General features: G+C 43.1%; 1 protein-coding gene across 1 annotated transcript; it reads right to left on the bottom strand.

Annotated features, from left to right (window-relative positions):
* Window positions 1–10072: 10072 nt before the first annotated feature.
* LOC129703494 (maestro heat-like repeat-containing protein family member 1) lies at window positions 10073–18479 on the bottom strand. Its single transcript, XM_055646021.1, has one exon. It carries the CDS (start codon window positions 17037–17039, stop codon window positions 12114–12116), a length of 4926 nt encoding a protein of 1641 aa, XP_055501996.1. The 5' UTR covers window positions 17040–18479; the 3' UTR covers window positions 10073–12113.
* Between the last annotated feature and the right edge of the window lie 8318 nt (window positions 18480–26797).

The following is a 26797-nucleotide window of genomic DNA, read 5'->3' as shown; positions in this document are numbered from 1 at the left end:
TTTTGTTCATTCCAATGGGTTGAGACACCAGATTTCGAAATCAACTCCCCAGAAAATAAATTACACCAGCAAGGGAATAATATTCCAAACATCTTGGGTCCAAATGAGAGAGGATATAAGAACACGAGAAAATTTTGTTACTGCTCCACCGTTCAACAGGATTATGGCTGATCTTATACCTCAGCACCATTTTCTTTCAGGGAACCCACATGCCTTCATATTTGATAATCCACTTTTCCAATAACATGTCTTCATTGGATCCAAACCATGTGGGATGAATCTGCAGAAATCAACATTAACATTTCCAAATGTGTAGAAGGAACTGCAGGTGCTGGTTTACACCAAAAAGCTGGAGTAACTCAGTGGGTCAGGCAGCAGCATCTCCGGAGAAAATGAATAAATGACGTTTCCGGTCGAGACCTTTCTTCAGACTTGGGGGAAAGGGAAATGAGAGATATAGAAGGTAAATAGAACAAATGACTGAAAGATATGGCAAAAAGCAACGATGATCAAGGAAAGGTGAACCCCACAATGATCCATTGTTGACTGTGGGATAGGTGATAATAAGATACAGTGAAACTTAACAGGATGACATTGAAACTAGTACAATGACTAGGGTGGGGGAGGGACGGAGAGAGAGGGGATGCAAGGATTGCTTGAAGTTTATAAAAATCTATATTTATACCTCTGGGTTGTAAGCTGCCCAAGTGAAATATGAGGTGCTGTTTCAAGGGATGAATGTGATAAAAATAAGTATTTTGTCTTTATTTCTATAATTTATCAATCGGGGTTAAAGAAGTCCCAATTCGTTTATATCTCAATGATGTTATAAAAAGGAACTGCGGATGCTGGTTAATAACAAAGGTAGACACAAAATGCTCGAGTAACCCAACGGGTCAGACAGCATCTCTGGAGAACATGGATAGGTGAAGTTTCAAGTCGGGACCCTTCTTCAGACTTGATGTATCTCTATAACATCTTAACAATGGTCCATTTCCACAATGAACATGAGAAATATTGCATATACTGGAAGTCTGACATTAAAAGGGAAAATGCCAGAGAATATACAGCATGTTTGGCAGATCGCAGAAAATAAAGAGAGTTAACATTTCAGGTCTGGGAGTGTTCATCCTGGACCTGTATTGCTAAATGTTGTATTTTCCACAGATATTACCTACCCTGCTGAATGCTTCTAGCATTGCTATGTAGTGGTTATCTCAGTGTCAGTGGGATTATATATAACCTTCATCATATGCTTATTTCCATATCTGAATCAAATGTTATTATCTATCCATTTCTGTGTGACTGAACAATAAAAGAAGAGATATTTAGGATCAGGGGATCATTTGTATTTGTTTAGTTTAGTATAGAGATGCAGCATGGAAACAGGCCCTTCAGCCATCCATATCAACCATCGATCACCCATTCACACCAGCTCTAAGTGATCCCACTTTTGCATGCCTAGACATAAGTGCCAATTAACCTACAAACTCAGACACCTTTAGGGATGAGGGAGGAAACCTGAGCATCCACAGGAAACATGTGCATCATAGGTAGAACATGCAAACTCCACATTGAGAGCACCTGAATTCAGGATCGAACCCAGGTCTCTGGTGCTATAAGGCACTGCTCTAATAGTCACTGTACTCCCTCTTTTTATATGAATTTTAACTAAAGCAGCAATCTAATAATGCTAGATGCTGTGGATTGTTGGAAATTACACACTTTAAGAAGGTGTTTAAGCATTGACCAATCTATCTTTCTATATACTTATAAAAGGCAGAATTTTGCTCAGCTTTTTCCTGTGGTCGTTCATATCAGGTTTCTTCACATTTGATGTTATATTTCACAAGTTATTGATATTTAGACGTTTAAAAAAGCCAACTTTAACAAGATTTTTTCTGTTAAAATCCTTGCTGGCAGCTTCCAACAAACTTCGATACAAAGTTGCAATACAGGAACACTCTGTGCTTCCACCGTTACAGTCCTCCACCCGACATTTGCAACAATGTTGCCATTATACAACACTTACTGCAGCTCCTGGCAGCAAGCGCTTCAACAGGAGGGGGAGGGTGAATTGGTATTGCAATTGGAAGTATTGCGGCAGGCAGGGGAAGTCCAATTGGATTTTATTAAAGTCTAGTGCTGGGGAGGCAGGGGAGTGGTGGAATCTTACTTTGAGGAATGGGTTGAGTTGGGGGACCACGCCTCCCGTGGGGCTACGGGTTAGTGGTGGAATATTGCGTTGGGGAACAGGTTGCGTTGGGGGACCAGGCCTCCCATGGGAGCTATGGGTGAGTGGTCGAATATTGCATTGGGGGAACCGGTAGGGCTGGGGGTCCAGTCTTCCCGTCTGTCAGTGAGTGAGTGAGTGAGTGAGTGAGTGAGTGAGTGAGTGAGTGAGTGAGTGAGTGAGTGAGTGAGTGAGTGAGTGAGTGAGTGAGTGAGTGAGATGCTGAAATTGATTAATGGTATATTTTACAAGTTATTCACATTTTCAACCTTATAAAATCAAGTTTGAGAAATAATGACTTGAACACTTCAGTGGCAGTTGCTGGCAGTTACAGCTATGACATCACAATGGGATCTCATTTACATAAACTGCCCGTGAACAGTGCTCCACCTGACAATGGCATCACAATGGGATCTCATTTACATAGACTGCCCATCAACAGTGTTCCACCCAGTGAAATTAGAGATTTGTTACATTGTTGTAAGGAGAGGGAGGGAGCGGGGGATTGAACGAGGAAAAATCGTACTTAAACATTGTATTTAGTGGGGGAGTGCGATAGGGGAGAGGAGAGGAGTGGGGGAGCAGGGAGAGGGTAGAGGGTAGAGGGGAGAAGGGAGAAGGGAGAGGAGAGAGGCGAGACGGTAGAGGGGGAGAGGGGAGAGGCGAGAGGGGAGAGACGAAGTTGGGTGAAGAGGAGGGGGAGGGAGTGTTCGGGGATGAGGGCAAATGAGCCACCCCTGCGCAATTGGGAGTTATGGGTGAGTGGTGGAATATTGCGTTGGGGGAACAGGGCCTAACGGGTCCCACTTGACCTAGTATCTTAATAAAATGTTGATTGTCTTGGAGATTAGTGTCCTAAAGACAATTATCAGTGAGGCAATTGGCATCAGGAATATATTTTCTGAATAATTTGTATTCCAATAATTTCTGATATTTTTCTTGATTGACATAAATATATCACAGACACCGTAAATTCAAAACCAAAACTAAATGCTGGAAGAATTTGAGTAAAAGACAAAGTGTTGCAGGCACCAGCAGGTCAAGCAGCATCTGTGGAGCAAAATGGGCCGACAATGTTTTGGGACAGGAGCCTTTTCAGACTGATCATGCAGCAGGTCAAGCTGCATCTGTGGCAAGAGTATTGGAAGACAAGTGTAGTTTAAGTTACATAGAGAGAGAGAGGTGCGGAGAACAGAGGGAATATCTGTGATAGGATATAGACCAAAGTTATCCAGGTACCAATTACTTTTAAAATTGATAGTGACAAAATAGAGAAAGTAAGGAAATTGAAACAAAAAGATACAGCCATATCATTAGAAAGAGAGAAAATATATAATTGTGCTTTTGGATGCAGGCAAGATAGACATGGGTTAATGCAATAGTGACTGAGTGTTGCAGAGATGTTATCAGGTGCTTGACCATCTCTGAAATATTGTTGAATAGTATATTTATTTCCTAAGCTTTATTTCTGCATATCATATTATTTATACTAACTCCAGAGCATGAGATTAACCTGCAAAATGGATAGCTCTCTTAGAGAATATTTTAGCAGAATGATATAGATTAAATGGAAAATTGGGTGGAGCATTGGCAGATGGAATTTAATCCAGACAAGAGTGAGTTAATGCATTTTGGGAAGTCAAAGAAGGATAGGATACATAGAGTGAATCGTAGGGCACTAAGAAATATTGATGGACAGAGAGCCCTGGGCGTTGAAGTCCATATTTCTCTGAAAGTGGCAATGCAGGTTGATAGGGTGGTTCAGAAGCTACATGCTACATGCATGCTTGGCTTCATAGGTCGGGGCATAAAATATAAGAGTTGGGATGTTATTTGGCACTGCACTTGGAGTATTGTGTACATTTCTGGTTGCCACACTGTAGGAAGGCTGTGACTTCACTGGAGAGAATGCAGAAGGGATTCACCAGGATGTGGCCAAGCTTTTGTTATGGGGAGATATTGGATAGGCTGGGTTTGGAGAAAAGGAGGCTGAAGGGTGGCCTAACAGAAGTATATAAGATTATGAGAATAGATAAGGTAGATAAATTTGTTTTTATCACGGTCGTGGTATCAAGAACAAAGGCATAGGTTTAACTTAAAAAGGGTTCAGAAGGAAAATATTTTACAGAGGGAGTGCTTGATATCTGGAACTTACAGCCAGAGGTTGATGAAGGAATCAGACTCAATTACTACATTAAGAGGCATTTAGACAAACATGCGAGGCATAAAAGGATATGGTCCTAATGAGAGCAAATGGGATTAGTGCAAATGGGCAAATCAGTCGGCATGCATGTGGTGGGCTAACTATTTTGTCCGTTTATATTAATTGCATTTCTGCACGACTCTGATATAATTTGTGGGAGATATGCTGTATTCCCATTAATTGCCGTTAATTATTACTTGATGATAATGGTAACTTAATGTAATAAAGAATGCTTTTTTCAGGTCTTAGTTCATAAGGTACTCAGCCAGCATGCATAAGCTGCTGTTCAGTCTGCATGCATAAGCAAAGAGTTATTGGAGATCCCACAAAAAGAAGAGAATAAAATATATTGGAGCGGTGATGTAGCAAAGCTTGTCGAGCCATTGTCTCACGACTACAGCAATCTGGGTTTAATCTTGATGTCTCCTTGTGATCATGATGGTTTCCTCCAGATACTCTGCTTTCCTGACACATCTCAAAAATGTACGGGTTGATAGGTTAATTGGCCATCGTGAAATGCCTGCAGTTTATCAATGTGGTGGAGCCTGAGAGCAGTTGAAGAGGATGTGAGGAGAATGGAATGGAAATCATGTAAGATTAATGTGGTTGATAGTCAGCATGGGTTTTGTGGGCTGAAGGGCCTGTTTGTATGCTGCCTGAACCTATGATTTATGATATTCAGAAAACCAGAAATTTCAACTGCTTTACAAAATACAAAGGAGAAATAATCTTGAAAAGGTCACTCAAAATAAGGAAGGAAGTTGATTCATTAACTATTAAACACTCTTCAAGACTGTTAAATCCCCGGGAATTGCATTTCATCCATTTTTCAGTGCGCTAAGCATATAGAGTCATAGAGTGATAGAGTGATACAGTGTGGACACAGGCCCTTCGGCCCAGCTACACTAGTCCCACTTGCCTGTGCTTGGTCCATATCCCTCCAAACCTGTCCTATCCATGTACCTGTCTAACTGTTTCTTAAATGATGGGATAGTCCCAGCCTCAACTACCTCCTCTGGCAGCTTGTTCCATACACCCACCACCCTTTGTGTGAAAAAGTTACCCCTCGGATTCCTATTAAATCTTTTCCTCTACACCATGAACCTATGTCCTCTGGTCCTTGATTCCCCTACTCTGGGCAAGAGATGCTGTGCATCTACCTGATCTATTCCTCTCATGATTTTGTACAACTCTATAAGATTAACTCTCATCCTCCTGCGCTCTATGGAATAGAGACCCAGTCTACTCCCTATAGCTCACACCCTCTAGTCCTGGCAACATCCTTGTAAATCTTTTCTGAACCCTTTCAAGCTTTACAATATATTTCCCATAACATGGTACCCAGAACTGAACAATATATTCTAAATGCTCTCTCACCAACGTCTTATACAACGTCTTATATTTGCTGGTGCCCAAGATTAATCCACTGCAAAAATTGTTGAAATTGTCCCAAAATTAGAAAGAGCACTTTGATATCACTATTAAATAGAATCTATTGTACTGCAAGAGAACAAACACAGTGGACACTAGTAGTGCAAGGGATGGGACACTACAGATCATCTCTTACACGAAAATGGATTGTATTATAATTGTGTTTTGGAGTATCTTGTTTTTGCAGTTTTATCTTGTTTTGTATAATTTATGTTTTGTGGGTTGTCCTAGTCTATGTGTGTCCAATGTTGGTGCGCACATGATTTTCATTGAACCTGTACTGCACCATACTTGTGCACATGATATAAACTCGGCTTGACTTGACTTAAGTCATGAGTCATACAGCAAGTAGAACAGATGATCAATGGTGGGCTGTATCTCCAAACCTCCCAGATTCCACCACTCGCCTAACACTAGGACTAATTTACAGTGGGTAATTAAAACACTGACCTGCAAGCCTTTGGTATGTAGGAGGAAATACAAGGAAACTAAACAGTCACAGAGAGGATGCAAAATCAAACAGATGCCACTGGAAGGCAGGATTGAACCTAGGTCACTGGAGCTGTGTAGTATTAATGCTATTCATTGCACCACTGTGTTAGTTCAGCTCTGACGTTAGGGTCATGATCTAGATTCTCTTTCTGTCTATCATGTCATCATCTTAAATACTTTGATCACTGAACCTCCATATCTTCAAACCTCACATTTATAACCATCCTCATTATTAAACCTCTTCATCCCCTGTACCTTTGTGAAGAAACTGCACCACTCTCTAGCCATCCGAACAAGTTGTGTTATCCAAACGGAACTTCCTCTGTTTCTGCCATATCCCATGAGATATATTCCAATATGTGGGCAGGGTCCCATATTGTTTAAACTTATGTTTTGCATGATGTATTTGAGTGCGTTCTGTAGTCTACATTGTGAGAAAGATAGAACACAGCAAGCCTTATCCCATATTTTTTAATTTAAAAAAATGTTCCATGTAAAGTGAAACAGAAAACGTAATTATTAATTTTTGTCATCAGCAGCAGCTTCGAGACAATCCATTCCAAACTGAGACACTATGATTAATTAGAGGCAGGAATTTCCCAACATATGTGTAACTTATTAATAATTAATCATACAGTATCTAATCCATTACAATTTTCAGTCACCTCTAGTCAACTCTAACAAAAGAATAATATTTTCTAAATTAAAATTGCCGGTGAAATACATTCTGTGAACAGTAAGCTATCTACTGGTACAAACCGAACCCACAATATGTTCAAGAGAAATCAACTATTGTTCAGGCAGACAGGATTCTCCACATGTAAGGTTCCTGAGGTGAATCAATGACTTCAGTGCACCATCGCACTGAAAGGTGAAAGATTCAAGCCCAATGTTCCTTCCCGCCTTCAACTAATTGGATAAGTGCAGGGTGCAAGAAAAATGGGTACTGGCCTTCTGAAGTGTCCAGTCAAATCTCCTGATGTCAGTGGTCCCTTGAGATAACAACAAAACAAAGCAATGGACACAGAATAGGAGCATGAATATGTAATTATGCCTCCAGAACCTGTTCCAACATTTAATATGATCATGGACGATGTGAGTTTGGATTCAGCTTCAATTTCCTGCCTCTTGCCCAGAACAATTCACTCCCTGATAGACCAAAGATCTACCGCAGCCTTGAATATATTCATCGATCCACTCATAGTCAGAGACTTACAGCACAGAAACGGGTTCTTCAGCCCATTGATTCCACACTGACCATCAAGTACCCATTTATTCTATTGATCAGCACTTGGTCCATAGAGTTAGTTGTTCATCCAGACAGTTTTTTAATGTTGTGCTTTAAAAAGTTTAATGCAGCTTTTAAATCTGCCTGCACCACCTCTTCACGTAGAGTGCTCTAGATGGTAATCACCGCCTGGGTGAATTTGTTCTTCTTTATAACCCATCTATTATTCCTCAGCAGAAATCTATGCCCTATGGTTTTGTATTACTCCATTATGGGGAAAGGTTTTTCACTATCAACCCTATGCTCTCGTGAGTGTGTATACCTCTATATCAGGTACCTCCTCAGCATCCTCCGCTCTAAGGAAAACAAATCCAGTCCATCCAGTCTCTCCACATCACTGAAACGGTTCATGCTGGTAAATCTTTTCTGTATCCTCCCCAGGGATTTCGCCTCCTACCCCCCACACTGGATCCCTATCAGTTTGCCTACCGCAAGAACAGGAGTACGGAGGATGCCATCTCAACGGCACTTCACTCCGCCCTCTCCCACCTTGACAACAGAGACACTTATGTAAGAATGCTGTTCATCGATTACAGCTCAGCATTCAACACCATTATTCCATCAAAACTGATCACCAAACTCGGTAACCTGGGCATCGACCCCTCCCTCTGCAACTGGATACTGGACTTTCTAACCAACAGACCCCAGTCTGTGAGGTTAGACAAGCACACCTCTTCAACCCTCACCCTGAACACCGGCGTTCCTCAGGGCTGTGTGCTGAGCCCCCTCCTCTACTCCCTCTTCACCTATGACTGCACACCTGTACATGGTACTAACACCATCATCAAGTATGCAGATGATACAACGGTGATTGGCCTCATCAGCAACAACGATGAGCTGGCCTACAGGGAGGAGGTCCAGCACTTAGCAGCATGGTGCGCTGACAACAACCTGGCCCTTAACTCCAAGAAGACCAAGGAGCTAATTGTAGTCTTCAGGAAGTCCAGAGGCGGCACGCACACCCCCATCCACATTAACGGGACGGAGGTGGAACGTGTTTCTAGCTTCAGGTTCCTGGGAGTCAACATCTCCGATGACCTCTCTTGGACCCACAATACCTCTACTCTGATCAAGTTGGCTCATCAGCGTCTCTTCTTCCTGAGGAGACTGAAGAAGGTCCATCTGTCTCCTCAGATCCTGGTGAACTTCTACCGCTGCACCATCGAGAGCATCCTTACCAACTGCATCACAGTATGGTATGGCAACTGCTCTGTTTCCGACCGGAAGGCATTGCAGAGAGTGGTGAAAATTGCCCAACGCATCACCGGTTCCACGCTCCCCTCCATTGAGTCTGTCCAAAGCAAGCGCTGTCTGCGGATGGCGCTCAGCATCGCCAAGGACTGCTCTCACCCCAACCATGGACTGTTTACCCTCCTACCATCCGGGAGGCGCTACAGGTCTCTCCGTTGCCGAACCAGCAGGTCGAGGAACAGCTTCTTTCCGGCGGCTGTCACTCTACTAAACAACGTACCTCGGTGACTGCCAATCACCCACCCCCCCCCCCCCCCCCCCCCCCTCCCCCCTGGACACTTATTATTTTTTTTAATTCAAATCGTTTGCTATGTCACTCTTCAAGGGAGATGCTAAATGCATTCTCGTTGTCTCTGTACTGTACACTGACAATGACAATTAAAATTGAATCTGAATCTGAATCTGAATCTATTGTGACCTGGGGTAGACAGGCTTCAGTTTCACATCTCCTTGAAGTATAGCTTCCTAAACATGCAGCGTTCCTTCACTGGAGAGTCGGCCATGTTGTGTTTAGTCTCCAGTGGGACACAAAGCTGGCTTCAGGACTCAGAAACAAAATACTCCACTCAGAAACCTGCAATCACACTGAAAGATTAACAATGGCAACGTACTCCTTTGAGTGGCTATTGGCAACTATTATTGGGAAAAAAACACGGCTTATATGTTATTAAGGAGTATGTTTGCAGATAACTTATTTTATGCTAAAAAAAAAAGTGACACCAAAACACTCACATGGGATACGACTTTGGTTTGGAATACTTTCTGAAAATAAATGAATGATATTTCTTCCACACAACCTGACAGCTTAACACGTTATTCATTAACTTTTAAAGCACAGCCTGATCTTTGCAAACTCTACTTTCTGGTTCAGGAAAATATTTGATTAACAGGGAAGATATGATCAAATCTTTAACATGCCATTCGTTTTCTGCTGTACAAAAAGTTATTCCCTTATCCCTTATCATGTATCAATACACTGTAAATGACTCGATTATAATTATGTATTGTCTTTCCGCTGACTGGTTAGCACGCAACAAAAGCTTTTCACTGTACCTCGGTACATGACAGTAAACTAAACTGAACTGAACTGAATTTGTCAACCTCAGCAGAGGGACTTGGTAAGCTATGGAGAGCTAACATCGATTGATCCCACTGGCTATCATCTTGGGATTTAGACTGTGGAGGAAATATATGGAAATTTGGTTTAAGGTTCAAGAGAAGGAACAGTGGTGCATCTTATAGAGTTGCAGCTTTGCAGTTCCATTGATCTCAGGTGCTGTTTGTGTGGAGTTTTCATGTTCTCCCTGGAATAAGAAGCTGTTTTTTTCTTGCTGGTTGGTTAAAAACTTTGGAGAAGTTTATGCTGATGTGGAGCTGGAGTAAAGGATCGGGGAAGGAAACAAATGGGAAGGCCCGAGATTGGGTAGAAGCTATGAGATGATCACAGCTAATTGGGATCACTGCAGAATAAAAATGCAGAAAAAACACGCAGCATCTGCAGAAAGAAAATCAATCAACGTTTCAGGTCTGCGAACCTTTGTGAGAACTGGGAAGAGAGAGGAAAACAAGTTAGTTCCTCATTGGGAGTTTCAAATGGGGAGAAGGAGAGAATGGAGAAGCGTACTGTGATCCCGGAATGCAGAGGAAGAAAGGCCACTCACTGGAGCTCCCCCAAATAACCACTACCCTCTGAGCAGTGATCATTGACACGGCATCTGCTGCCCCAGAGGATGGTGAATCTGTGGAATTCATTGCCACAGACGGCTGTGGAGACCAAGATATTGGGTATTTTTAACGCGGAGATTGATAGAATCTTGATTAGTGAGGACGTCAAAAGTTACAGGGAGAAGGCAGGAGAGTGGAGTTGAGAGACAAAAATAGATCAGTCATGATTGAATGGCAGGGTAGACACGATGGGCCGAATGGCCTAATTCTGCTCCTATGTCTCATGGTCTGATGGTGTTCACAGCTTGTTTTGACAATTGCTCTTCGCAAGACGACAATAAATTAGAGATTTGTGGATGCAACACAGTCTAACACGCAAACCAGCCTCCCCTCCATTGACTTCATCGACACTTCACGCTGCCTCAGGAAAGCAGCCAACGTAATCTAGAATACTCTCACCCCAATTATTCTCTCTTTTCCCCTCTACTATCAGGCAAAAAACACAAAGGTTTGAAAGCACGTACCACCAGATTTATGATCATCATCCTCCCCATTGTTGTCAGACTCTTAAATGGACCTCATAAGCTAAGGATGTTTTCCTGATCTCTCTATCAACCTTGCTGCGGTTCTTGCACTTTTTTCCACTTTCTCTATAGATGTAACATTATATTGAACTCTGTTGCCTTGCTCATTTGCACTAACTATTATACTTGTGTATGGTTTGATTGTACCCGTGTTTGATATGATTTGCCTGGAGATAGCATGCAATCAAAGCATCTTGGAACAGGTGACAACAATAAACCAATATTAATAAACAACGGTAAGGTATGCACAACAGGCCAAACTATACACATAGAAACAGAGAAACATGGTGATAATTGGAAAAGAGTATTCAACCTAAAGATGTAGAATGTGAAAGTGAATCTCTAGTGCCGCAACAGGTGATGAGGTATCATTCCTTGAGCTTAAGTTAGGGCCTGGATATAACAGTGCAGAAGGCCAGAGGCAGAAAGGTCAGAGTGTGGGCGGTGATGAGATGGTGCATTAAAGTGGCAGGGAATGGGAAGCTCAGAGTCACCTCTGCACGGTGTACAGGTGGTGAACGCGGGTATTCACTACAGTACAATATGACATCAGAACTGAGTAACATACCCAACCTGACCTTTTGTTAGGGATTGGCATGGATTGTGTCTGTGGACAGAGAAATTACTAGTTAATATTAAAAATAAAGCAAACCTCTTTCAGACAACTCCAAGCAAACCATTTATTGAAAATAGTCTGTTTAATAGTCTTAAAACGGTACAACACATTGCAGCACAAACAATGATCAACTATAAATATACCCATTATTTGCTGATGATCATTAGAGAGATATTCTTTACAGATAAATATGTACAAGTGGATGAAATACATGCAGCTGCCAACTCACACCATGGAGGAGCTAATATCTCAACTCTCTTCCCTCGTTATTTTTGTATCACAGGAAATTCTTTACATCAGGAGGCTTTTTCCATCATGTCCTAACATATCCGGTCCTGACCAACTGATTTTCAATACATGTGTAGGCGTTGGATTCCAATGATTGTTTTAATCTGGACGCTTTTCACGTGATCGGACAGCAAGGTGATCATCTCTTGGCAGACCTGATTCGCGGCGGGGGACCTTGGATAACCAGGTGGTGCATGGGGCATGAGGCAACTTGCCAACGTGACAGCATTCTCCCGCATCTCAGTCTGCAGGCTGCCAAAGAAGGAAGCGCAGTGCTGTATGTAGTGGATGACCTTGCTGGGCTGGTCTTCACCAATGTACAGAGATGCTGCACTCAAATAGCTCTCGTAATCCAGGGGTTCCTCTTCCGACCCAAGCTCCTCAAAGAGGACGCACAGGCGCTCCGATGCCAGCAGTGGCCCCAGTTGTTTCAGAACCAGTCTGCAAACTCTCTTCACTTCGTCGTTCCTGTCCTTGAGGTGAAGCAGCAGGTAGATCAAGGTGGAGCCCAGGTGCTCTGTGAAGATTGGGACCCGCTGCATGTCCTCGAACTGGAGCAGCTTCCATAGGATGGTGAATGCTCCAGCCCTCACCTTCTCCTGCCGGTGCTCAAACAAAGGTTCAATGCCCACTGCTACGTCTGTCAGGATTGGTTCAGTGTAGTGGGGTGGCAGGCTCTCTAAGGTCTTTGACAGGGTGGACATGGCCTCGAATGTCAGCATAGTGTTCTGCTTGGAGTTCAGCTCCATGACCAACAGCATTGTCGGCAGCAGCTTGCTGGCATATCTTTCACCTTCGCTCCAGGCCACGGAGTTCCCCAGACCCTTGACTGCCAACCACTGGACCATGGGAGAGCTGTCGAGGAGACATCGGAGCAGGATACTCACTAGTGTGTCATTGAGCAGCAGCTCCAACACCACTTCCTGACCAAGTAGAGCCCCAAAGAAGGCAGCCACCGTGATCCGCTGGCTCTCGTGGATGTTTGTGAGGACTGGAGAGAGTTGCTCCACGATGTCGATGAGGTGGGGTGCGGATCGCTTGGACATGCTGCCCGCCAGCAGGGCAACCCCCTGATGGTGCATCTCCGGCCTCTTGAGCAAAGCCCAACCCTCAAGGTCCGACATGTCCTCGTTGCTCCCCTCTTCCTGCCCGACCAGCACTTGGAGTATCTCTACAGAATAGTAGCAAGCTGTAACATTAAATGGCCTCTGGGCTGGCCCCATTTTTCTATCTGAATGAATTCTAAGGAAGTCTCGAGGCAACCGGGGTTGGACACTGGAGCTCAGGTGAATCAGGACGGTGCTGAAGAGCTGGGGGTAAAGACCTTCTATCATGGCGACTGAATCCTGGGAGCATATTACCTCATGCAGGGCATACATTACAGCCAGAGTCTGATGTGGCTGGGTATTTGACCCACTAGCCAGGAGAGATTCCTTGCTGTTTTCATACAGCAGCTTTAGGTTGTCCAGTAGGTATTTAATGGAGGCTGTGGCAACTGAATTGTGTTGCATGAGAGATCTCCAAACATTGCCAATGTGGTTGTCGAATGGAATGGGATAACTTAAGAGGCAGGGTAGTGTGACTGACATATGCTGTGACACCAGATTGGAGATGGTGTGTGTCACCAACCGGACTATGGACGCTTGAACCATTGACTGCAATTGATTGTGCAGGGCTTTGATCATCTCTGGGACCTCGGTGAGGCTGGCTCCACATTTGGAAATGAGGACATTGGTGACGATGGAGGCAGAATGGGAACCATTGGACTGGCAATCTGAGAGTCCATTGAACAAGGTGAAGAGTAAACTTTTCAGCTGATCATAACCCATAGACTTTGAGAGGACCTTCCCAATATCAGTGCACACGTGAAACACAGAGGTCTCATTGTCTTGATGCAGCTCCTGCTTGATGACTTTGAGGTGCTCCACCTCTGTGTCTTTCTGATTTGCGGGCACCCCTTTGGATCGCAGTTGGATATAAAGAAGGACGTACAAACATTCAATGGCTGTCTCCCTTACAACACGACATGGATCTGTGCATCGAAGCACCACACACCCAACAATAACACCCAGATCATGGGGAGGAACATTATCTTTGATGTCAAATTGTTCCAGGTAAAACACCAGTAGCTGCAAGAATGTCTCGGCTGCCATTTCCCGGGTATGCACCTTTGATGACTGGATCCACGCCTCCATGTTGCTAAATATTGTCTGAAGCCCATTGGGCGATATATCCAAAAGGAGGAGCTGCTTCAGAAAATCCATCAAGGAGGCCATTGTCTGAGTAAACAGTTGTTGCCTCTCCTCCATGCTTATGTTCGGGTGTTCATTGATAGCTTTGGCATCCAGTCGTGGTATGCTGAACACACTATTCAAGCATGTCTGAATCAATTGCCTACTGTCCTTTAAAGGGGGCTGCAGTTTTAAGAGGGATGTACAGGCATTGATGGCAGACTTTCGGATGGGAGTCACCATAGCCTCTGTTGGCTCAGCCTTGATGAGTTCTTGCATATAATGCAACAGTTCAGCCTTTCTGTTAAAGCTGTAGTTATGCTTTGCAATGGTTTGGATGGCTGTGACTGACTGTGTCACAGTTTTGATCAGACTTAACTTTAATGTCAAGTCCCTCACCTCGACCTTCATTCCCAAGATCTTGATATTGTAGTGGTTAAGCACGTTTTCCATGATCTCAACGTCTATTCTGTCCAGAGTGAGTTCCTTTGGAGAAACTGACATGATTTGCCCGTAGCATAGGATTAGTGTGCTTTTTACCTTGATTACGTCGATGTTCTCTTGATCCTTTATAATTTGAAAATAACTTGCAGTTTTCTTGAAAATGTTTAACTTTGCAAATTCCTTCAAGGTGGACAGTGCGGTGTCCAGGTGGGTTACAGCACAGTAGCCAATCCCCACAGCCACACCTTCCTTCTCCAGAGACTCTCCGTGCTGCACGGTCTGCAGCATCTCCTGTAGCTTCTTCTTCACTAGCTCCTCATCCTGGCTGAATTGCAGCACCACGCCTAGGCACTTATACACAAAGCCCTTCTCCTGCGAGAGAGTGCAGTGTCTGTGAAGGTGGCCGACTAACTCTGTGGCAAACTGACCGGTCCAGACATCGTCCGCGATCAATTCCAGCGTTTGAGGCAAAACCTTCACCAGTTTCTCTTCCCATTGGCTCTGCTGCAGGCATTTGGAGGAATTCTCCTGCAGATAGTCAAGCAGAGTCAGAAATTCCTTCTCCCAGACTTGAGGTGCTGCGGGGTGGATATCGGTGCCCAGGATTTGTAACAGAGTTAACGCAGGGACACATCTGTGTTTCCCCTGCTGCAAAGAGGAGGACATAGTCAGGAGACTTGTCAGCAGTGCGAGAGGCCCAGGAATGTTGGAATGCTCCGTGTAATTGAGAAGATACTCCGTGGGCTCAGCTTCTATTTTCTTCTTTGCAAGAAGCACTAATGAGTTGCAAATCATTGCTAAGGCATTTATGCAACGAACTGGAATTATGAACTCAAAGAGCAATGGCCAGAGAATGTTGTCAATGGGTAATGCTGTCAGCATCTTCATCAGTTCCTCACACTGTCTCCTTAAATTCTGGTCAGTGACTATGTCTGCTATTTCAGCACAGGGGTCCACTGAGTCCTCCTCCTGTTCTCCGGTAGCAGGTAGCGCACACTGCCGGATGATAAACTCCAACATGTCCTTCCCGCCATCCAAAAGCAGGTAATTGTGTGTGGCCAAGGTGTATATTACCTGGCCAAGTTTTGCCTTCACCCTGTTATTGGTAGCCAGCACCAACAGCTTGGTACCAGCCAGAATCTGATTCTTCTGACTGGCCATGTAGAGAGGGACCATATTGATCAGGTGATCCAGGATAGTCAATGTTCCAAAACGCACTTGGCTGTTATTGATCTCCATTTTCATCAGGAGAAATTCTATGATTTGAGAGGTGAAAGCTGGAGTCAGAAGTTTGAAGCAGCAAAGGATTTCTTTTTGCTGCTTCTGAACATAATCATCATTGGGTTGCCAGAGTGCAATGCAGATCTGTTTGTGTAAACTGCTAAGCAGGCTGTCGATCTGTATAGCAAGTTCTTCACTATTTCTCTCAACGGCAGTGTGCAGAACCCCATACAGACCCTGGGTGATGCAAAAGTCGCTGGAGGTTCCCTGGTACATGGTCAGGATTTTGGGAATTAACCTCGGCAGTTCATTCTCCAATTTGTCAAAGGGGACAAGGTGGGTAATCTGCCCTAACGTCTCGATCACTGCTGTGCTGATATTGCATTCATTCAAAGGCAGCCATGTATTGAACAAAATGTCAAAAGCAGCAGAGAACTCCAGGAAAAATAAATTCTTCTTCACTGTAGGGTCTGGGGCTTCCTCTATATCATACAAGTACGCAAGGATGCTCTCGCTAAAAATTCCCAAGGCAAAGCAGAACACCCATTTGGTTTTCTCTTCCACTACTGCAGGAAGCAAAGAGACTGTGGTTCGGAGAACAGGTCTCAGTAAGGGGACCATGTAATGTACGTGCTCTTTGCAAAGATTAGCCAATGCCAGCACCACAAAGAAAAAGGGATCCGACTTCAGCTGAAACAATGGCAGAAGTTCATCAAATGCCTCCTTGGTAAACCAATGGCCCACATTAAGCAGGAGCCTGGTTGCCATCTCTTGATGCTCATCCGTCACATCCCTACATTTGGTCATTTCAATAGAAGCCAAGGTAATGAGCTTTTTGGCGACTGCACGGCCCAAATTGTCAATGTTGTCATTCACCATCTGCGCCATCACCTTCAACAAAGCCGTGCGACATGCAAGTGGCAGGCGACGGTGGTGGGTGAGGTATTTGCGAAGGAATGTCAGGACACCCTCCGTATCCACACAACCCAGTTCCTGCAGAGAGTTAAACACCATCTGGCTAACCAAGCTATCGTCATCCAAAGGCACCTCCAGAAGCAAATTCAGCAACCCTCCCATTTTGCCATTCGCCATCTTTACTCTAAATTACTCTGGAAAACCAGATGTCTTCAGCTGCTTTGCTGCTTTTTTTCTGAACAATCACTTTTAGGCTTCGATTTCTGGGCCAGAGCTCCCAATCCTGCACAATTGCTAGCTCAGAATGTTCTTTTGTTGTATTCTTTGTATCCTTGTGCTTAGGAACCAAGGAACTGAATTACAGCTCGTTATCTCCAATTTCCTACAGTATTATTACTCAATGTCAAACCAATTAAATTTGATTGCTATTTATTCACTTCTATGCTTTTGTTGAATTCCCATTGATTCAAGTCGGTGCAGAATGTACTGAAAAGACTACACCTGTTGAAAATGTCTTCTTATAATAGCACACACACATATGCACAATGGAGCACAGACCTCTGTTTCTCCTCACAGATCTTCACAAGCATTGATCAAGTTTTGAAGTTTAACTTTTGTGATCTAGGTTTATTTCCTTTATCATTCTTTAATACCGGCCCAGCTGTCTCTCACGATTAGCACAACTCCTTGAAGACAAAGCTTTCGAGTCCTGTGTAAAGTCTTGCTCGGAATGCTTCCTTGATGTATATTGATATCGTCACTAAAGCTCTTCTTGACAACACAAAGGTGATGATAATTTTATTATGACATGTGGCATCTCATTTTTGAATCAGTTTTTTTTTTTGATTCACTATTCCAACAATAGATTTTAAGCTGTACAATTCTATTAATATCCAGTTATTCTATTTTTCTGCACATTTTGTGCCTTCTTTCAAACAGCTTTTTTATTTCTTCACATCACTAATAGGGCTTATCATTGACTGGGGTAGACATTTGGCTTTTTTTTCAATAATTTACTCTCTGCCCCTTATTTCTCGCACAAACGAACTATATCTTCCAATGTTGAAGTTCTTTCTCTGTGCATCCGGCTACTTTCTGTACGACATTTCAATATCACAAGTGCACATAATTGAAATGATGGATCACTTGTTACTCTGGGAGTCTTTGTAAATGCAAATATGAGATGTCATGATCAGATTGTGATGTTAAATAATGTTCCTTAAGAATGTACTGTCCATACTGGGTGAACAGAGCTCTCGGCTTGCCTTTGTAGATCTTCACATGTGGCAACTGAGCTTTGATGCAAAGTTCTCTCAATCACCCTTTAACACAAAGATCCCCTCTTACTTTTCCATGATTACTTCGGTACAGCTGAGGGCTTGTTCTGTCCTATGTAGATTATTCCTCAGATGGATTCAGATTTCTTCCCTGCTTTGTCAAAAGGCTTTGCGAGCATACTTTGAAGTTTGTTAGCTGGATTTACTCACAGCCAAGCACAACTGCAGCACATCCAAGTGGCAAGCAAGCTTTTCTCAAAAAGCCCAGTGTGCCATCATTTCCTGTCCTTATGAAGTCATAGTTAGATTGTGATGTCCAGTGGCTTGAACTGCTGGGTAACCAAGTGGTGACCTCATCTAATCATCCTGGACCAATCAGCTGCGAGTCCATTATTTTTCAATCACTGATAATCGCAGCCACGGAGACTTAATACAAGTCCTTCCCCCTCACAAGCTGCCCTCATCTCCATCCCCTGAATCCCTACCTGCACCAGGAATGTGGATCTGTAAGATTACCTGTACTCAGGACTAAAACTCAGGCACCATGGGGTTAAATGTGGCCACCTCCACAGATTCATGTAGAGTAGAAGGAGTCCATTCTGCCCATTAGACGTGATAACTCTCTGATTGGCCCCAAAACCCTGAACTTTCCTCATAATCAATAGATTTATTTCCTTTGTCAAGCATGGATCCGGTTTATTAATTTTAATTTTTAGTTGGAACTCAACTTAGACTTACTTCCACTGCATGATCCTTTTATGTCTCCTTCCATTTATATGTATCATTTTTTGTAAATCAGCATCTGCAGTTCCTTGTATCTAGTAAAGATTACCTCAAATGTGGAACTCATGGTTGTCCATTTACTATTCATATAGTTGACCATTTTTCTTGGAAAAAGTTAGACTAAAACTCGTTCAACAATGCTTCTATTTCAGATATTTTTCATATCCTTCAAGTGGCCAAATTGTTTCCTTGTCTAAGTTCATGAGTACCCAAGGGAAGTTTAGTTATTTGGAGATCCTAGAATTGTTCTCTTTAGGCTAGTGAAAGATTAAGAAGAAATGTTATTGGCATATTTAAAATTAGAATCAATAGGAACTGATGCTAGTATTGGTTTAGAAGATCCAAAGGGGTGTACAAAAACAGTATCTCAAGAGTGGGTTGTTACTATCTAGAATACACCCTCTGCAGTATTAATGAAAGCGGAGTGAAAGATTACTCTCCAGAGGAACTTAGAAAGGAAAATATTTCAGGGTTATGCATAAAGAGGGGACAGGCAGAAGGATTAATTGAAGACTTCACACAAAAATCCAAGATGCACCTTCCATGGTTCATGAACCTATGGCCCTATGGTTCTATTCTCTGACTCTTTGTTGCTGCATTAACGAGCCACTGGTTATTAGGGGGAGGTAGCTGTGTCAAGCAGAAACCATTTATCCTGTTACGATTATATGAATGGTAATTAGATGCCCTGATCAATATTTATCAATATTTTTACTCAACTAAGCATTGCCACATGTAAACTTAGGAAGTGCAATCAAACCACACTTCAGTCAAAGTCACCAATAACAAACTCAATGGAAAAAAGGATAGCATGATAGTTCGTTGGTTGTGGCTGCTTATTCTGTCTGCTCTGCTCCACCACAATACATCATAATACATGATACATCAGCAAAGTTGCTAGGTACTTCCTGATAATCAAGCCAGGCTTCACAGGCACAGTAGTGCAACGACAGAGTTGCTGCCTTGTAGCACCAGAGACCGGGTTTGATCCTGACTACAGGCTCTGTCTGTATGGAGTTTGTATGTTCACCCTGTGGCCGCCCGCGAGAGTTTTGTCCGGGTGCTCCGATTTCCTTTCATACTTCAAGGATGTAAAGGTTTGTAGATTATTTGGCTTCTGCAAATTGTAAATTGTCCTTGGGGTGTATGTAGGACAATCTGTAGGTTGTGAGTTGATTATTATAAACTCACTGATTCCAATGCACCTGTACCCATATTTTTGGTTCCTCACAAGGCACGTTACTTAGTTGCTTTCGAAACATCAAGAGAACCAAAGTGTTAAATTACTTACATTAAAGTGTTAGCCTAGGGTTAGTGACTCATTTAGGCTTGATTTAAGTCTATTGGGTATATCAGAAGCATTTGATTCCATACCAACCAATGAAGTCATGCTTTTTGCACTTTTTTAAACTACACTTTCTTTATAGCTGTACCACTATATTTGGAACCCCTATTTATAATTCCCTTTTGCACTATTGTTGCACTGATTTACAGTAGGATTTGCCTGGATAGCATGCGAACTGTATCTCAGTACATATGAAAATAATAATAGACCAAAACAATACATGAAGTAGGTGGGTTTTAGGTGTGTTGATATAATAGCCAATGACTATCCTTTCATTTGCACTGGATGGTTCTATTTATTAATGCAACCCAAGATCCTGTAGGCCCAGGTTCCTCAGAATTGGCTTTGAATTTTCCATGATCTGTGCAAAATAAAACAAGTGAGGGTACTGACTGTTCGGATAAGTTTGGAGAACAAGCAACCAAATCATCTGGAGAAGGACATGGAATGTGATTTCAGTGCAAACAAACAATATAATTATGGCACCAGGAACAAGCATCCCAAATGACAGGGCAAATTGTTGCAAATTCTCCACTTCCACTGTTATTTATGAGGTAATTCAGGTAATTTCCAATTTAAAGTCCATGTAATGTGTACTTACCTCTATATCATTTTAATGGCTTTGCTCTCATCATTTCAAATGCAAATTTGGTTTATGACTCACTAAGTGAATCACTTACGAATCTCATTATCCACTGTTTGCTAAAATCCAGCACCTGCACTTTTTTTAGTTTACCCATTGTGGCAAAATTATACACCGATTTTTAATGTTGATTTTCAAGTAGCCCTCCATGTTTTTAGGGGTTCCCAGAAGTTTCTGTCTTACGGTGCTTTCCTGGAGTAGGTATCACAGGGCCCATCGGAAAACATACTAGATCATTTGTTTCTGTTTAAGCAGCTTTTGCTGTCAATTATTATATCATAATCCAATATTTCTGGACCTCTGCAGGAAGTTACAATGATAATGGGTTGAGGGGAGCTGGAGTAGTTTACTCAGATAGAAAAAGTTGAAGGGGATGGAGGGGTTTCTCGAGATTGGGGCTGGTGTATTTACTATGTAGAACAGTTCAGCATAAGAACAGGCCCTTCGACCCATCTGCCTCCACATGATTTTAATCTAAATGAATCCCATCTGCCTCCACATGATTTGTATCTTTTTTAGTCCCTACCTTTTCATTTATCTGTCTAAATACCTCAAACATTCCTCGTGTATCTGGTTCCACCATTTCCCATTGCACCATGGTGGAAGCAGATACAAGAGGTGGTTCTGGCTGTTATTCTCCATTAAAAAACGCTTCCGAAATCTCCTTTAGACTTTCTCCTCTTACTTTAAAATCTATAGTCTCTGGTATACACATTTTAACCCTGAGAAAAAGACTCTGACTATATACCCTACCAATGCCTCTCAGAATTCTATATACCTCTTAACCTCCAATGCTCCAGTGAAAACAATCTAAGTTTGTCCAATCAACCATTATAACGAATGCGTAGGAAGGAACTGCAGTTGCTGGTTTAAACCATAGATAGACACAAAAAAACTGGAGTAACTCAGCGGGACAGGCAGCATCTCTGGAGAAGGAATGGGTGAGGTTTCGGGTCAAGATCCTTCATCAGACTGAAGTCTGAATCTGAAGAACCGACCCGAAACGTCACCAATTCCATCTCTCCAGAGATGCTGCCTGTCCCGCTGAGTTACACCACCTTTTTGTGTCTATCTTCAATTATAACAAATGCACTCTAATCCAGGCAACATCCAGATAAACATATTCTGTATCCTCTTCAAAACCATCAATCCTATAGTGTGATGACCAGAACTGCACACAATACTTCAAATGTGGCTAACCAAAGTTTAATATAGCTACAACGTGAGTTCCCAACTATTACGCTCAATGTCCCAACAGATAAAGCCACATAACGCCCACCTTGTTTATTACCCTAGGAGTTAGAGGGGTTTGTCAAGGCAATAAGTGGTGTAGAAGTTAGAGTGGCTTGCAGAGGCAATGGGTTATATAGGCGCCGGCAGGGTTACAGAGATAGGGAGTAGTGTAGGATCTGGAGTTTCAGGGGGAGATCTACACTCTATTTATTTAGTCATTTCTCAGGATATACTGGTGGAGCTAGAAGAGCTGCTACTTCACCTTGTCACAGGGCCAGGTTCAATCCTGACCTCCGGTGCTGTCTGAGGGAGTTTGCAAGTTCTCCCTGTGAACTAGTGGTTTCCTTTGGGTGCTGCGTTTCCCTCCCCCTTTCCAAATAGGTCAGATTGGTAGATTAATTGGCCACTGTAAATTGTCCTTTAATGTGTAGGTGGGTGAGCGGGTGAATCTGAGAGTTGATGCAAATGTGGGGAGAATAAAAGTGGGATTGGTGTAAAACGGTGTAATAAGTGGTTGGTGGGAAGTGAACTTGTGGGCCAAAGAGCCTGTTCCCATGATGTATGGTTCTGTCCCTGTCCCCTGAACTGACAGTCAGCCAACTTAGTAATAATACTGCTCACTACAGCATAACTTAGCAGCAAAAATCCTTCAAGTTTCAGCACTTCAGTTCAGCATAACTTTCAATCTCCAATTTCTTGAAATGGACCAGCTTCTGAAATGACAAAGATGTTATCTTAGCAGATGTGTGTAAAGGAGAAGTTGAAGATAAATGATCAGGGCTGTATAAGAGGGTTTTATAATGTACTAGACCAAGTTTGGTCCCATCCCCTCAACGCGCGGCTGCGGGGGGGGCCTGCAGCATCTCACACACACTAACCACCCTCCACACACACACTAACCCCACCCCCCCCTCTCTTGATATTAGGGGCAATAGGGGGGGGGGGGGGGCTGCGGCATCTCACACACACTAACCCCCCCCCTCTCTTGATATTATATTAATATTATTCATTCGCTCCTTTTACCCCATCCCCCGCCCTATCCACTCACGCATAGCCCCCAACTGCGCAGGTGCGGCTAGAGAGGGAGAGAGGGTTTACTTCTCAACCCAGTAATATGTCAAGAAGTAAACCATGAAATGTTCAGATAAGGTGATTTTGGACTCAACGGGAAAAATGTCAACCGTAATATGTAAAAATGTTATCGTTACCACATAGTTTTTTTTCGCGAAGATGTAAAAACACACACATATACACACATACAAGATCAGAGTTTTATAGATGAGGTACGTCATAGAATATAGAACAGTATGACATAGGAACAATTCTTCAGCCTACAATGTCTATGCCGAACATGATGCTAAGTTAAACTAATCTCTCCTGCCTGCACATGATTCATATCTGTCCATTCAATGCATATCCCTGTGCCCATCTAAAAGCCTCTTAAATGCCACTATCATATCTGCTTCCACCACCACCCTGACAATGCATTCTGGGCATCCACCATTCCTTTTGTAAAAAACTTGCCCTGCACATCTCCTTCAAACTTTACCCATTTCACTTTAAAACTACACCCTCTAGTTTTTGACATTACCACCCGGTGAAAAAATGTTCTATCTGTGCCTTTCATCGTTTTACACATATTTCTATAGGTCAGTGAATACACACAGATTTTAAGTAATTGGTGAAAGTAGCGAGGGGATCTGCGGTTCTGTAATACGAGGTGAATATTGAATGTACACACTGAAAGAGAAGAGGATGCAGATAGTGTACACCAGTGAAGAACTGAATTGATGCTTGTTTCCGTATCCTTCTAATACAGTGAGCTCCGAGTTCTCATGCTCTCTCCAATACACCATGGGCTCAGTTCCCAAACTTGCTCTAACTCACCAGATCTTCTGTTCCCGCCCGTTAACTCTGGATCTCAAGCTCCCTACAACTCATCTGGTTCTGTTTCCTGCTTTTCCTTTAACCTCTATGGATTCACTGGAAAATTCACTACTGTGTCCAACATCTTTTAGAAAAATGCATGTTGAAGTAACGGTCCATAAAATCTTCCAGTCCGACACCACCAATATCTGGAGGGTGCTGGATTCTCAGAGCTTTATTGTATTTTCCCCATTAACATTGCCGAAACAAAATTACAATGCGGCGCAGTCACGGTGGCGCAGCGATAGAGTTGCTGCCTTACGGCAAATGCCACGCCGGAGACCCGGGTTCAATCCTGACTACAGGTGCTGTCTGTACGGAGTTTGTACGTTCTCCCCGTGGGTTTTCTCTGATATCTTCGGTTACGTCCCACGTTCCAAAGAGGTACAGGTTTTCAGATGTAAATGTTAAAATTGTCCCTAGTGGGTGTAGGAGAGTGTTATTATGCAGGGATCGCTGGTCAGCGTGGACCTGGTGGGCCGAAGGGCCTGTTTCCGCGCTGTATCGCTAAACTAAACTAAGCCGAAAGACAGCTTACCAGTTGCACTCCGCTCCTTGTGGAGTCCAATACTCCAGATCATTGTGCAAAGCAAACATGACTTCTGGAAGTAAAAATGTAAAACCTGCAGAATCCGATTATCTGCTGGTTCTAAAGAAGGGTCTTCAACCAGAAATGTTAGTTCTGTTTCTCCTCCCACAGCTGCAGTTTGACCGTCGGGGTATTTCCATTTGTTTTGCTATCACTTCTAACTTCTCAAGTAAAGAGGCCATTCATCTTCTAATGCTATCAAAAGTTATCCAACCAGCTTGAGGACCAGAGTAAATTAATGTTGATATGCAACATTAGCTATTTGTTATTTACTGAAGTGATCAATAGTACAATATTTCTACATGCCTTGTGGCTGTGTTTAGGTTTGTGCTGTACATTGTGGCACCCTGCATATCAGTCTGTCTCTCATATCTTTGTATGTAAAAACATACACAAAAGTGAATCCATTGTAGAGCTTCTCAGTGGTTTAACTTTATATATTTCACACACACTAACGCTCTGATTAAGCACAGTTTGACCTCGTAGATGTCTTATGTCTGATTTCTGACCTTTATTTGTGAACTATTCAAAGACCGACACTAACTGAAGAATAGTTTGTTTTTCTCCATCCATCTGCACTGCTTTCAGAGGCTGCTTGCTGATAATGTCATGTAATGTCATGTTGAGAAATGGCACTGCTTCCGCAAGTCATATATCAGTAGATTATATCTCAGAAGCATTTCCACTTAGTTTGGGTTTAGCACTAATAATGTTCCTGGTTGGAGCAGTCAGATCAAACTGCATTTCAATAGGACGACTGAAACGAGATATTAATCTGAACTAACCCGAAGATAGATAGCCAGGAGTTAGTTACAGGCCGGAATTTCATCGAAGAATTCTCATTCATTTTGGGAATAGAATGCAAGTGACTCAGGAAAGAGTGGGGGGCTGGAATGTGTCTTCTGTTAGTATGCGTGCCGCTGTTTCAGAAGGTCATGAGGGTTGACCATGCAATCCAGACTGAGGGTCCAGGCAGAACTGCCGTCACACATCATGTGAAGTTGAGGTCTGAGACACCAACTGGTGAACACCCCAGACATTTGGAACATAGAACATAGAACAGCACGGTGGCACAGCGGTAGAGTTGCTGCCTTACAGCACTTGTAGCGCCTGAGACCCGGGTTCGATCTCGACTACGGGTGCTATCTGTACGGAGTTTGTACGTTCTCCCCATGTGTTTTCTCTGAGATCTTTGGTTTCCTCCCACACTCCGAAGACATACAGGTTTGCAGGTTAATTGGCTTGGTATAGTGTACAAATTGTCCCTAGTGTGTGTAGGATAGTATTAATATGCGGGGACCGTTGGTCGGTGTGGACTCGATGGGCCGAAGGGCCTGTTTCTGCACTGTATCTTTAAACTAAAAAACAAAATTAAAAAGTACAATACAGGAGCTGGCCCTTCAGCCCACAATGTCCATGCCTAACATGATGCCAAAGTAAACTAATTCCTTCTGTCTAAACATAACATCCTATCCCTCCAATCTCAGCATTTTCAAATGCTTACTTACAATCCACTTAAACACCACAATTGTATCTGCTTCCACCACACCCTGGCAGCAGGTTCGAGGCACATACTACCCTCTTTGGATAAGAATAGCCCAGCACATCTCCTTTAGATTTTTCCCTTCTCACATTAAAGCTATGCCTCTAGCATTTGACATTTATAACCCCTGGAAAAAGGTTCCGACTGACTACCCTATCTATGCATCTCATAATTTTATAAGCTTCTGTCAGCTCTCACCACAGTCTCCGATGCTCCAGGGAATATAATCAAAGTTAGTCTGACCTCTCTTTGAAACTAATACCTTCTAATCCAGGCAGCATCCTGGTAAACCTCTTCATCTACATCCTTCCAGTAATGGGCCGGCCAGGAGTGGTCAGTGGAGAAGATATTAGAGCCACTGCCTCATGGCTCCAATGACCCAGATGAGTCTTGACCTCTGGCACTTTCTGTGTGGAGTTTGTACGTTCTCCTAGTGACTGAGTGGAATTCCCCCAGGTGCTCTGGTTTCCTCCCACATCACATAGGTTGGAAAAAGCAACCTCTGGTGACCTTGCCCACCACCCAAGGTTTCCATGAGGTCGCCGGAGGTTTTGGTCACTCTCCCTAATGGTCGAAAGTGGTTTCCACGTGGTCGA

The sequence above is a fragment of the Leucoraja erinacea genome, chromosome 14, assembly GCF_028641065.1.
Source record: "Leucoraja erinacea ecotype New England chromosome 14, Leri_hhj_1, whole genome shotgun sequence".
NCBI classification, from domain to species: Eukaryota; Metazoa; Chordata; class Chondrichthyes; order Rajiformes; family Rajidae; genus Leucoraja; species Leucoraja erinaceus.
This window is presented reverse-complemented; position numbering and strand designations above follow the sequence as displayed.

Bases quoted from the DNA above. Each gene is read 5' to 3' on its own strand.
- LOC129703494 (XM_055646021.1), bottom strand. From the start codon at position 17,039: ATGGCGAATGGCAAAATGGGAGGGTTGCTGAATTTGCTTCTGGAGGTG.